The 12,973-nt window shown below is 40.2% G+C and overlaps 1 protein-coding gene across 2 annotated transcripts in view; it reads left to right on the forward strand.

Annotated features, from left to right (window-relative positions):
• Positions 1 to 12,973, forward strand: part of mrtfbb (myocardin related transcription factor Bb) — a 52,726-nt gene that overhangs the window by 27,135 nt on the left and 12,618 nt on the right. For both annotated transcript variants that reach the window (XM_072443055.1, XM_072443054.1), the window contains 11 exons: positions 1,495 to 1,550; positions 1,637 to 1,712; positions 2,381 to 2,542; positions 2,751 to 2,914; positions 2,988 to 3,113; positions 5,334 to 5,572; positions 6,000 to 6,114; positions 6,749 to 7,357; positions 9,593 to 9,652; positions 9,732 to 9,830; positions 10,173 to 10,233. In XM_072443055.1, the coding sequence (XP_072299156.1) occupies positions 1,495 to 1,550; positions 1,637 to 1,712; positions 2,381 to 2,542; positions 2,751 to 2,914; positions 2,988 to 3,113; positions 5,334 to 5,572; positions 6,000 to 6,114; positions 6,749 to 7,357; positions 9,593 to 9,652; positions 9,732 to 9,830; positions 10,173 to 10,233 (1,767 nt within the window). The remainder of the gene's footprint in view (positions 1 to 1,494; positions 1,551 to 1,636; positions 1,713 to 2,380; positions 2,543 to 2,750; positions 2,915 to 2,987; positions 3,114 to 5,333; positions 5,573 to 5,999; positions 6,115 to 6,748; positions 7,358 to 9,592; positions 9,653 to 9,731; positions 9,831 to 10,172; positions 10,234 to 12,973) is intronic.

The following is a 12,973-nucleotide window of genomic DNA, read 5'->3' on the forward strand; positions in this document are numbered from 1 at the left end:
AAGTTCACTCCTTTTTGAAGAGCGCGTCTTCCTTCCTCTTCGTTATTTTATGAATGTGATGGTCAGGTTTTAGCGCCGCTGTCACAGCCACAGATTGTCCCATCAGAGGAGACCTTTCACGCTTATGAACCACTCAAACTCGCACCCTTCCTCCCCTGCAGTCTGCACTTGTGAGCTTATGTCAGGTATGTGCTTAGGTCTCTGCTCCGTCAGGAATGTTTTGGTTTCAGCGCTGACACACTCTTCACAATCCCCCCCCCTCCCGCCACTCTCGCAATGTGCTAAAGCAAACAGCCCCCCATCCCAGCAGAGGTGACGGGACGCACGATGAGTCGGTTATTAGTAATCGCAGAGGTTTCCATTGTATTGACGTAACTGTATGTTTAAACAGGGACAACTGGTGACGTTCGAGGTCGAGGTCGCCAACATGTGGCTCGAGACATTAACATGCCTATGGTTGTAATAGTATACTTGTTTAGACGCATGGATAATGGTTAATTTTATAGGCGTCTAATTCTATCCCATCAAAAGCTTGCTGTCAGCGCTTTATTTTTATAGACTCTTACGACCGTTAACAGAAGTAGCGCTCTGACATCTTGTAAAAGTAGCTCTCCAAGGTCAAAAGGTTGGAAACTGACAAATGTATACACCACTCTTGGTTTATATATATAAGATAAGATAAGATAAGATAATCCTTTATTGTCCACACATGGGGAAATTTCATTGTTGCAACGCAGGTAGATACAGAGGTAGATACATATATGTACATTTAATCTTAAAGTTTAATATATGTGTAGTAAGTTACTAACAAATGCTTTCTACTATTCACACATACGGATGTCAAGATTATGTGGTTAATCGATAATTGATTATTTAGATTATAATATAGTTGCAAGGACTAAGTAAATGATAATATTGTAGGCAGCAATAGTAATTTCACTTCAATCTGTTCTCCACAAAACTACATGTGAAGCCGTTTATGTAACAATATCATTACTTTTTCATTCAGAAAGTTTGATTTTATGAAGCCAGACTTAGCAAATTAAAGCAATTTGAGGATTGTAGTGTTGTTTGGTGGTAGTAATTTTAAAATTGCAATGTTTCTTCTCACTATAATTGTAACACCAAACGTTGATACTGTGACATCCCGATTCACACATCAAATCAAATTGTGCTGGCTCCAAATAAAAAAAAAAAAAGTTGTTCCTCTTGCTTTGGCGATCACAGAAGGACGAAGCCAAAATGTTAACAAAATAAAAGTTTGCCTCTAGTAGAGATCATACAACTACTGGATTATTGCAAGTCAGTTTATGCATGTGCAAAGCGAGGGAAAACAAAAGGCTGTTTATTATAGACTGTGGGTTGTTAACAACAACATTTAAGCAAAGGTCAAGTTATCTCTCACATGACATCATTATAATATGTCTTTGTTGTGGCCAGTATGACATTCTGACTCAAAATAAAAATATAATACTTGCTGTTGGTGTTGTTTAGCCCTGAAAGCCCCAGCTGGTTTTCATGAGCAGATCCGCAGCCTGGAGAGAGCGCGGGTGAGACTTTAACTAAAGCAGAATCATCAACAAAACATAGAACCTGACAGTGTTTAGACTCGTGTAAATATGACATTTTATTGCAGACTGGGACTTTCCTGAAGCATAAACTGTGCAGTCGACCTGAACGCTCGGCGCTGGTCCGGATGCACATCCTGCAAGGTAACGGCCATCACTGCTCCTGATAAGACACATGATTATTCTTGTCCATATGCAGTACTGTACATAGTCATAGCCATATCGTACGTAATAATTTTGTAGCCTTATATTTTCATTCTACTTGCACAGTTGTATTCAATTATTTGTATGCCTTTATGTATCTTAACAAATCTATCTATCTATTCAAAGTATATTCTAGTATTCTAGTCAAATGGTTATATTCTGGTATTTTTTTATTGCATATTTGTTTTATTTTTATTCTCCTGCTGTTCTTGAACTCCGCGTCACAACACTGGAATTTCCCCATTGAGGGGAAGGTTTCACATCTTATTCATTGCCTGCTATTATTGGGTCACTCTGACTGAGAAATGTATTGGAAAGGAATTGCATTTTCTATAGCTAATTCCCTTAAAAGTATTTTCCATCTCGGTGGTGAAGTGAAAGTGGTAGGGGTAGTAAAAACAGTGGCGGTTGTAGTAAAAACAGTGGTAGTAGTAATTTTGGGCTCTTAAACTTACATGGGATTGTGTATTAATTCAGGTCTTTTACATGCACATAGATATTCAGTACTGCTTACAGCTTTGCCTTTAACACACACAACATCTGCGTGTTAGCGTTTAACACAGTATTACATTTTTCTGCTGCAGAGCTGATGTTCATTATGTTTACAGAGACCCAAGCAGACTCGTCGCTCCAGGCTGCACAGCTGAGACTCAAGAGGGCCAGACTCGCTGACTCTCTGAATGAGAAGCTCTCCCAGCGGCCCGGACCCATGGAGCTAGTGGAGAAGAACATCTTACCCGTACAACCTGAGGGCAAAGAGGCTGGAAATGGTACATACCTTTGGCAGATCAGTAATATCTCAATTTGAACAATCAATCAAAATGTGCAAAAACATGCCTTTGTGGGCTTTGTCAGGCTTTTATTTCTTTGTGCAGGAGTCGATCTATATCTAGTCTCTACAGTGTTTTATCTCAGTCATAATTACTGTGTTGTCTCTTGTGGATTTGGTCCTTGGTCTCAATGACGTCTTCTGTTTAGGCGTTGAGCTGGCCAGCGTTAAGACTCCAGACGTGTACAGCTTTGACGAGGACAGTTGCGATGGCTCCTCACCGAGAAGCCAAAAGTCTGACAGCTCCAGCTCTTCAAAAGAAAGTGGAGACAAGGACGGCGCACAGTCACCCTCCTGTAACCCCCACAACCAGGTAGATTCAGGATTTGATGGTGTCTTTCATCGACAGAACGTGAAATAATAGCATGAATCTTTGTTTTTCCTAGTGTTCACCTAAGGCACAGTCAGCGGGCGACGCAGCACGCAGCAGTGAAAAGCAGAGCAATTGTCAGAATACTTCTCCAAGACCTACGTCGGTTCAGACACTCACACCAGGTCCAGTTTTGGTTAAGGTGAGTCTAGCAAACCAATTAATAGGAAGTCTGTTTTTTTCTTTTTTTGTTTGTTTTTTCATTTTTTGATTCATTTTTTTTATATTTTAATTCAATTGAGGCATAATAACATTTCTGGCTATTTCTGCTTCCCCCCATGGAGATGTTATTACTTTGCCTAGAATGTTCCACAGTTTAACTTTAATCTGTGGACTGTGGTGACACTGCTTCTAGTAATAATGCATGTTTCGGCAATAAACAATCACAAATGAAAGATAGGTCAACTTAATGCCATACTTACCTTTCCTTTCCTTTCCTTTACTTTCCTTTACTTTCCTTTACTTTACTTTACTTTACTTTACTTTACTTTACTTTACTTTACTTTACTTTACTTTACTTTACTTTACTTTACTTTACTTTACTTTACTTTACTTGCTTTACTTTACTTTAGCCATAGTGTAGAAGTTACACTGTGCACGCGTTGTTGCGTCATCAAACCTGCCACAGTAACAATGCAAGTGATTTCTTAAAGAACATGAGAACATACTGTATAAACAACTTTACTTTTCAAATTCAACTTCTTCAAAAGCCCTTTGGTAATTTGAGCTGAATTAGGTCATAACATACAGTTAATCATCAGGTTTCCAATAAGTATCACGTTCTTCACGACCACATCAAACCTTCCAACCACGTTCTTGCGGTAATGATTTTGTATTTTGTTTCGTGGCGCGCGTGTCGCACACATCGTTCATGGCATTAACCTCTCGCTCCGACTCCGATTTATTGTGTGTTTTCTTTAGAAAAGTAACGCGACGTGTCGTGTCAAAAGATACAGGCCTGTGTTTTGTCATACTTACAGTCACATCGTTTTAGGGGTGAACTAAAAGTCACTATTCACTGCTGAGTTCAAAGACAACGGGGATTTCGAGTGCTTATTCTGTGCCAGGCTGAGTTTGTCTTCAATTAGGCTCGAATGACAGGCTGTGCAAAACCTAAGCCAGGAATCAAAGGACGGGAGAGTGGTCTGGACATTTATCAGTGCGCCGCTATCCTCCCTGGAACATGAGAGCAAGATAAATTGAACGTTTTTGGTTGGGGTTAGTCCACCTCAGGCCCAGCTTTCATCACTGCTGTGTGACTTGTTAATACGCCAAGCCCTTTCCATCTGCATCCTGCGATCTCAGGTGTTAAAAGAAAAAGGGAGCCGGCTCTGTACCAGTTTCCTGATATTGCAAACGTCCCACCTTATACAAACAATGTCAGTTCTACTGAATTCATGGCTGGTTCTTAGACGTCATTTGCTTCAACAATGTCAATTCATTTAACTTTGTATTAATCCCTCCAGAAATATGTTACCATTATGAACATTATTTTTCTTTCCCTCCATCTGGATTAGATTTCATCACTCATTTGTCTTAATGTCCTTCTACATTATTCTAGCTACTGCTGGATAACTTCATTTCTGTCCTTTGTCCAGTGTTAACAAAGCAAATCCATATTCATATTTAGCACTCATTAGTTGACCTTTTTTAATCAAATCTGGAGCCTTTAACTATGAACGTACATAAGTTTTAGATGTGCAAAATCAACTTTTAGGCACTTCTAACATTTTAACTATAATGTGTTTCCTCATAGTTTACTCAAAGTTGTATTGTGATTGATTCAGGTCTGTTTGAGTAATAATAATGTATCGTCCTGCATTTGAGGCTTGAATGCTCAGAAAATGTCTTGAAAAGTTTCTCCTCTCCTCACAAAGTCCTGTACTTTCTTTATTATCACATACATTCAGAAACAGCCCTTTTCTGCTGCTCACTACAGTGAAACGCCATTACGAAGAGGCGTGGCCTATCAGTGCTGCAGATTTAAACAGGAAGTCAATAAACCCTGTTATTAAGCTGTTTTAGATCAATACTGTGGTTCTCAATGAATGAATACATCAACAACAACAACAACAAAAGTAGTTTATGGTCAAACTGTGTGAAAACAAAAATCAGATTAAAGCTTCCGACAGAGTTGTGCCTCCTGTTATCTTTACCCCCCCAGTTTATCTACAACGTGGAAGATATATGCTTGGCTAGGCTCTGCCCTGGCCTCAGTGCTGTCTGATTGATTTCCAGTCTTGACAATCCACCGAATGTCTCTCACCACTCTTTCGCACCACTTGCCATCCTGTCCAGTCAGTCAGTCTGCGTGCATCAACGTCAAGCAGGTTTAAAAAGAAGTCTACATTCTGTCCTGCAGCAAAGCCTCGCCAGAGCCAAGGGGGAAAAGAGTCGCAGTAAAAAGAGCAGAGAGCCGAAGCCGCGGGTGAAGAAGCTGAAGTATCACCAGTACATTCCTCCACATCAGAAACAGGAGCAGGACGTGCCCATGGACTCGGCGTACGCTCGTCTCCTTCAGCAGCAGCAGCAGTTTCTACATCTACAGATACTCAGCCAGCAGCAGTTCAGCTATAACACCGTCCCACCTGCAACTCTCAAGTAAGATGTCTTCTGGAATGTGGGTTTTGTTAAGGTCACGGGTTAAATTCCGCCTTTTTTGTTTTGAGTTTGTGTGTTTTCCCTCAAGTTTTCCCATCATTCCTATACATCCAATACATCTTGACTAAGATTCTGGTTCAGGATGTGGAGATAAGCGCACAATTAAGTCCAGAAACACAATTATCAGCGTTGCTCATTTAAGTTGCTTAAAATGTCCCACAACAGGTGCCACAACAAATACGTGAATTGGTTTTATTCACACGTAAATAGACGAACGTGGATTCCAATTCGGTCCCACCTGGTTTACCGTCCAGACCAGCAGCTGCTCTGTGTCTCGAATACTTCACATTTCCTGCTTCTTACACAGAAGTTTATTGTGATTAATGGGTAATAGTTTCTAAAATTGGGCTTTACTCCCTCTTTTCAGGCAGACGTCTGAAGTACAGAGCAGCTGCTGCAGTGGAAACGGCGCATCTTTGAACCCTCTTCCAAACCCGACCAATCACAGGACGGAGCTACCTGTCAATCTGGAGGACATGAAGGTGAGGTCATCAGTGTATTCATATAGTTAGGTTATCATACTTTGAATTGATAAAACTTAACCTAGTGATTTTTGTAGATAGTATAATGTGTAAAAGTAAAATGTTTAACTAATTCTGGCACTAAGATAGATAAATTTAAAGAATTTCAAAGTTAACTGACTATGGGTCCACCAAACTAAGAGGATGAACTTGGGTATTGGGGCAAATTACTTTAAATATTGTGAATGTTGTTTAGAGAATGTGTAAATATTTCATTCAGTTTCATTTAAAGTATATTGTTTATAATAAAAATGCTGAAAAAAGAGCCAATTCAAAGTGAAAATGGACAAATTGAATATTAACTTCCAAATAAATTCAGCAATATTTCAGTGGTTTCACAGATTCACAGATTCATTCATTCACAGATTCATTTAAAGATGTCAGAGATGTTTCAACACATTTCTGTTGGATTTACATAATGTCATCTGAATATTCTTTTTGGGATATTCTTTTTTTGTCAATTTTATCCCTCTCCTACATCTACATCATTGATCAAAAACAAACTGTACAGTATGTCACTATATAAACTCTAGTGTGTATTGTCTATATTATGTACACATTTTGATTGGCATTGTGCATATTGTTTGATTGACAGGTCGCTGAACTAAAGACGGAGCTGAAACTGCGCACTTTGCCTGTTTCTGGGACTAAGATAGATTTGATCGAGAGACTCCGGTCGTACCATGACAACCGTGCGGACATACTCAGTCCGCCCGTGTCGCCTATCGCCACCAAAGTGTCCAAACTGGGCCTCAAAGACTGCATCCCACCCGAGGCTCAGGACGGTCCCGCCGAGGGCCCGAAAGAGGGGGACAAGGACAAGCGCCTGTTTGAGAAAGAGCGGCAGATTGAGGAGCTGATGAGAAAGCTGGAGCAGGAGCAGAGGCTGGTGGAGGAGCTGAAAATGCAGCTGGAGGTGGAGAAGAGATTTCAACAGGGCGACTCCCCACCTCCCGCGTCATGTCCCGCTCTCATCCAGGTCAAAGAGGAATTCATTACACTTTCAAACTGCTCGTCCAACATGTGTCCTGTCCCGCCCTCGGGGGTCAAGCAAGAGGTCACGCAGATGAGCATCGCCAATCCTGTCCTAATGTCCATGAATTTACTCAACCCGGAGTCATCTCCCCCAGGACTGGTGCAGAATACAGGACCAAACGCCACACACGTCTCTGCACAGTTACACCACCGAGGCACTGCTCAGAAGGTGAAAGAGTAAAACGTTAGGCTCATTATTTAGTTGTAACTTTGTTTATTTTTCAAATGTCTGGTTCTCCTCCATGGAAATGTTATTACTTTCACAGTATTGCATCAAACTTATCTATAACATTTATTGTATTTTTATTGCTCACAAAAACATTTATTCTTACTGTGAGCAGGGTCATAAATCTAAACATGTTTGATGTCGCGGTGTGGAACATTCCTGAGCAAAGCAACAACATTTCCATGGAAGTTACATTGTGCACCTTTTTGGATGCATTTATTTTGTATTGACAAAATCTCGCTAGATCAGAACAAACTCCACTAGCTGCACAAAACTATAACCTTAATCTAATTAAACAACAACCATGTTGCTATTTTAAATTAATAAATTGATTCCAGCTTCAACAAAAATGATTTCTTGGCACCGAATGTGGAGTGGAGACATTGGCGCCAAACGTCCACTTCATACAGTGACTCCACTTAGACTCTCTTGCACTGGACAGACACAAAAGTTATGATATTATATGAGTTTATTTTGAATGAGTAAAACAAATGAGTACCTGAGGCATACATGTCTTTGCGTAATTTTACATAAAACAAAATCAACCAATCACGCCATCTCCATTAGAATGTATTTATCTTTTACAGATTTCACAAATACATTATTCATTTTTCATCTTATATTTTTGATATGTTATTTTCTTGAACAGTTTTTTCATGGAAAATAGAATTACTCCTCTTAAGTTCATCTGTTAGACCATTCCACAAGTTGACCCCTTGAACACAAAAACTTATTTTTTACATTTATTGTAACTATACTTTCCTCTTAGATCATATTTAGCTTAATTGATTTCAAACAAACACAATGATTTTTCAGGCACAAGTTGTTTTCTAACTTTAAACATGAACAATGCTGTATTGAGATGGAATTTTAGTGCTCTAAATTTGAGAAATATCTGTTTTATCGATTAATTATATGCAGAATGATGACAATCCTCACAGCTTTCTTTCTTTTTTCAACATGAAAATTGACTTTGTATTTGTAAGTTCAATTATAGAAGTTTTAGATTTTAGATAATGTTACATAAACTATAGCTTATTCAGAGTTTTAGTCAACAACACCTTAAAATGAAAAAAAATGATATAAAGAACAAATACATCAAAAAAAGGAAGTGCATTTTGCTAATAATTTGTTTATCATTTGAATAATAGACTGTTTCTATTTTTAGAGTCAGATGTCAGACATGGTTCACTGCACAGGAACTCACTGACTGACTCATCTCTTATAAGAAATGCTTAAACTATGAGAGATAAACAGATATATAAATGATTTACCGAGGATTTGAATACAGTCAGTCACAGTGGTGTTCCTGTTAGTTTCCTGCCCAGTCTTGAGCCGCTCGTGCATTGCCCCGGCGCTGTAGTCGAGCTGGTGATGAAATGCCCTGGTTCTCGTCTCGTCCGTGTTGGAGGAGCAGGTGTCGACAGTAGCGGCCCGTCTGCCCTCTGTGCTCCATCTGATCTGAGACCAGCACCCGATTTAGCAACAGCAGGCACAGAGCCCCAGGAACCACGGCTCCAGACCCATTACTGTTGAGTAGATAGGCAATACATGGCCAAAATGTACCAGAAAATGTATCCATAATATCCAGATCCATGACTATCCAGAATTCTAATAAATCCTCCTCTTTTATTCAATTTAATCTTACAAATAAAACTTAACAGCACAAATTTAGCATGGTAATAGGATGGAAATGTCATGGTAATTAAAAGTATAATAATCACATGATAATAATCTGCAAAGTGTTATTATGCTCATTATTATCATTTTTATCATGTTTTTACTCTACTGGCAAAAAGGGAACAAATACTTTGTGTACATTTTTGTAATTTCACTGCATATGTTTTTTGTTTATATTATTAATCATTATAAAATTATATGTAATTTGGGTATAATTTCATTTTTATTTGCCACGACATTGATTGCAAAAGGTTAATAAGCTTTCCTCATAAACAAATGATGTACAGGCTTCTTCTGTTTACTCTGATAATTTAGTGCACATTTCCAAACCTTTCGTCCTGGAACGTCTGCAAGCATTTACATTATCATTTACAGCTAAATACCAGCTAATTGTTTGGGAATGACCATGAATAAGCAGTTGCAGAAGGCTCGTTTGAACCACACTGAACCCATTTCGGTGGAGCCGTGTGTTGTTGACCAGTGTAAATATTTGTGCAGGCGTGGACAGATGCAGCGGCCCTCAGCACGTTCTCCTCCAACCAAACATCTGCGGCCAAGGTACGTAACGCGATCATCTCCGAAATCCCAAACACTGCTGCATGTAAACGATTGTGTCCTTGTGTCCTCGTCCGAGCAGGCCCGCGGCGAGGCGTCTTTGCTCCTGCTGCGGCACAAGTCCAAAGACCCACCGCGCTACGAAGAGGCCGTTAAACAGACGCGCGGCTTGATCGCACAGGTAAACAAGTGTGCGCAGAGTGGACAGTTCAATCAATCAATCAATAAACATGTACAGTGTTTGTATCCAAGTCCCAGACAACACATTAATGCATAAAAAATACAAATAAAAATCCCTGTACAGTTTTATTCAAGGCAATTATGAACAAATACGTTTTTAGTTTGGGCACTTATTATGTATAATGTGTGAGTGATGTTGGTCAGATTGGCAGCCAAGTGTCCGTTCATCTACCACAGGGCAGTTGTGGCTACAAAAATGGCTTGCCACTATGGGGAGTGAATGTATAATGCATGAAACTGCAACGCGACCGTCTTGTTTCACTGTTTCACTGTTGCCTTTCAGTGTCCGTCCATCTCGAGTCAGCAGATGGACGACCTTTTTGATGTGCTGATCGAAACTGGAGGTTAGTAAAAGTATGTGTAGTGTGGAAACGTAAGTTGCTTTAGAATGAGAAAATAAACGAATTGAGCGATATTGAATCAGCGCAAAGGGATAGATAGGTACTTTATTGATCACAAAGATTGTTCGTAAGTTTCAAATGATGAGTTGGTGAATGTTAGTTTTATTTTCACTTTAATATCCCAGTAGTGCACTATATCTATATAATGAAATGCTACGTTTTCTGAATTTGGTTGCTTAAATTAAAATGCAAACAAAAACATTAGCCTATATACTGTACAATAACTGGCAGATACAACAGTAACACTTAATAATTAGCCATAAATAATTCTTTGTATATGGTTTATTAAGGCCATTAAAAGTGTCCTAAATTGACAGGACTAAACAAGGACTAGAACAGGACTAAACAAGGACTAGAACAGTCCTTGTTTAGTCCTGTTCTAGTCCTTATTTAGTCCTGGTCTAGTCCTTGTTTAGTCCTGTTCTAGTCCTTGTTTAGTCCTGGTCTAGTCCTTGTTTAGTCCTGGTCTAGTCCTTGTTTAGTCCTGGTCTAGTCCTTGTTTAGTCCTGTTCTAGTCCTTGTTTAGTCCTGGTCTAGTCCTTGTTTAGTCCTGGTCTAGTCCTTGTTTAGTCCTGTTCTAGTCCTTGTTTAGTCCGGGTCTAGTCCTTGTTTAGTCCTGTTCTAGTCCTTGGGTAGTCCTGGTCTAGTCCTTGTTTAGTCTTGGTCTAGTCCATGTTTAGTCCTGGTCTAGTCCATGTTTAGTCCTGTTCTAGTCCATGTTTAGTCCTGTTCTAGTCCTTGTATAGTCCTGGTCTAGTCCTTGTTTAGTCCTGTTCTAGTCCTTGTTTAGTCCTGGTCTAGTCCTTGTATAGTCCTGGTCTAGTCCTTGTTTAGTCCTGTTCTAGTCCTTGTTTAGTCCTGGTCTAGTCCTTGTTTAGTCCTGGTCTAGTCCTTGTTTAGTCCTGGTTTAGTCCTGTTCTAGTCCTTGTTTAGTCCTGTTCTAGTCCTTGTTTAGTCCTGTTCTAGTCCTTGTTTAGTCCTGTTCTAGTCCTTGTTTAGTCCTGGTCTAGTCCTTGTTTAGTCCTGGTCTAGTCCTTGTTTAGTCCTGGTCTAGTCCTTGTTTAGTCCTGTTCTAGTCCTTGTTTAGTCCTGGTCTAGTCCTTGTTTAGTCCTGTTCTAGTCCTTGTTTAGTCCTGGTCTAGTCCTTGTTTAGTCCTGTTCTAGTCCTTGTTTAGTCCTGGTCTAGTCCTTGTTTAGTCCTGTTCTAGTCCTTGTTTAGTCCTGTTCTAGTCCTTGTTTAGTCCTGTTCTAGTCCTTGTTTAGTCCGGGTCTAGTCCTTGTTTAGGCCTGTTCTTGTCCTTGTTTAGTCCTGTTCTAGTCCTTGTTTAGTCCTGTTCTAGTCCTTGTTTAGTCCTGGTCTAGTCCTTGTTTAGTCCTGTTCTAGTCCTTGTTTAGTCCTGTTCTAGTCCTTGTTTAGTCCTGGTCTAGTCCTTGTTTAGTCCTGTTCTAGTCCTTGTTTAGTCCTGGTCTAGTCCTTGTTTAGTCCTGGTCTAGTCCTTGTTTAGTCCTGGTCTAGTCCTTGTTTAGTCCTGTTCTAGTCCGTGTTTAGTCCTGTTCTAGTCCTTGTTTAGTCCTGTTCTAGTCCTTGTATAGTCCTGGTCTAGTCCGTGTTTAGTCCTGTTCTAGTCCTTGTTTAGTCCTGTTCTAGTCCTTGTTTAGTCCTGGTCTAGTCCTTGGGTAGTCCTGGTCTAGTCCTTGTTTAGTCCTGTTCTAGTCCTTGTTTAGTCCTGGTCTAGTCCTTGTTTAGTCCTGTTCTAGTCCTTGTTTAGTCCTGTTCTAGTCCTTGTTTAGTCCTGTTCTAGTCCTTGTTTAGTCCGGGTCTAGTCCTTGTTAAGGCCTGTTCTAGTCCTTGGGTAGTCCTGGTCTAGTCCTTGTTTAGTCCTGGTCTAGTCCTTGTTTAGTCCTGTTCTAGTCCTTGTTTAGTCCTGTTCTAGTCCTTGTTTAGTCCTGGTCTAGTCCTTGTTTAGTCCTGTTCTAGTCCTTGTTTAGTCCTGGTCTAGTCCTTGTTTAGTCCTGGTCTAGTCCATGTTTAGTCCTGTTCTAGTCCTTGTTTAGTCCTGTTCTAGTCCTTGTTTAGTCCTGTTCTAGTCCGTGTTTAGTCCTGTTCTAGTCCTTGTATAGTCCTGGTCTAGTCCTTGTTTAGTCCTGTTCTAGTCCTTGTTTAGTTCTGTTCTAGTCCTTGTATAGTCCTGGTCTAGTCCTTGTTTAGTCCTGGTCTAGTCCTTGTATAGTCCTGGTCTAGTCCTTGGGTAGTCCTGGTCTAGTCCTTGTTTAGTCCTGGTCTAGTCCTTGTTTAGTCCGGGTCTAGTCCTTGTTTAGTCCTGGTCTAGTCCTTGTTTAGTCCTGGTCTAGTCCTTGTTTAGTCCTGGTCTAGTCCTTGTTTAGTCCTGTTCTAGTCCTTGTTTAGTCCTGGTCTAGTCCTTGTTTAGTCCTGGTCTAGTCCTTGTTTAGTCCTGTTCTAGTCCTTGTTTAGTCCTGGTCTAGTCCTTGTTTAGTCCTGGTCTAGTCCTTGTTTAGTCCTGGTCTAGTCCTTGTTTAGTCCTGGTCTAGTCCTTGTTTAGTCCTGGTCTAGTCCTTGTTTAGTCCTGTTCTAGGCCTTGTTTAGTCCGGGTCTAGTCCTTGTTTAGTCCTTTTCTAGTCCTTGGGTAGTCCTGGTCTAGTCCTTGTTTAGTCCTGTTCTAGT

The sequence above is a fragment of the Eucyclogobius newberryi genome, unplaced genomic scaffold, assembly GCF_026437365.1.
Source record: "Eucyclogobius newberryi isolate DKJ021-1_F unplaced genomic scaffold, fEucNew1.0.hap1 SCAF_13, whole genome shotgun sequence".
NCBI lineage: Eukaryota > Metazoa > Chordata > Actinopteri > Gobiiformes > Gobiidae > Eucyclogobius > Eucyclogobius newberryi.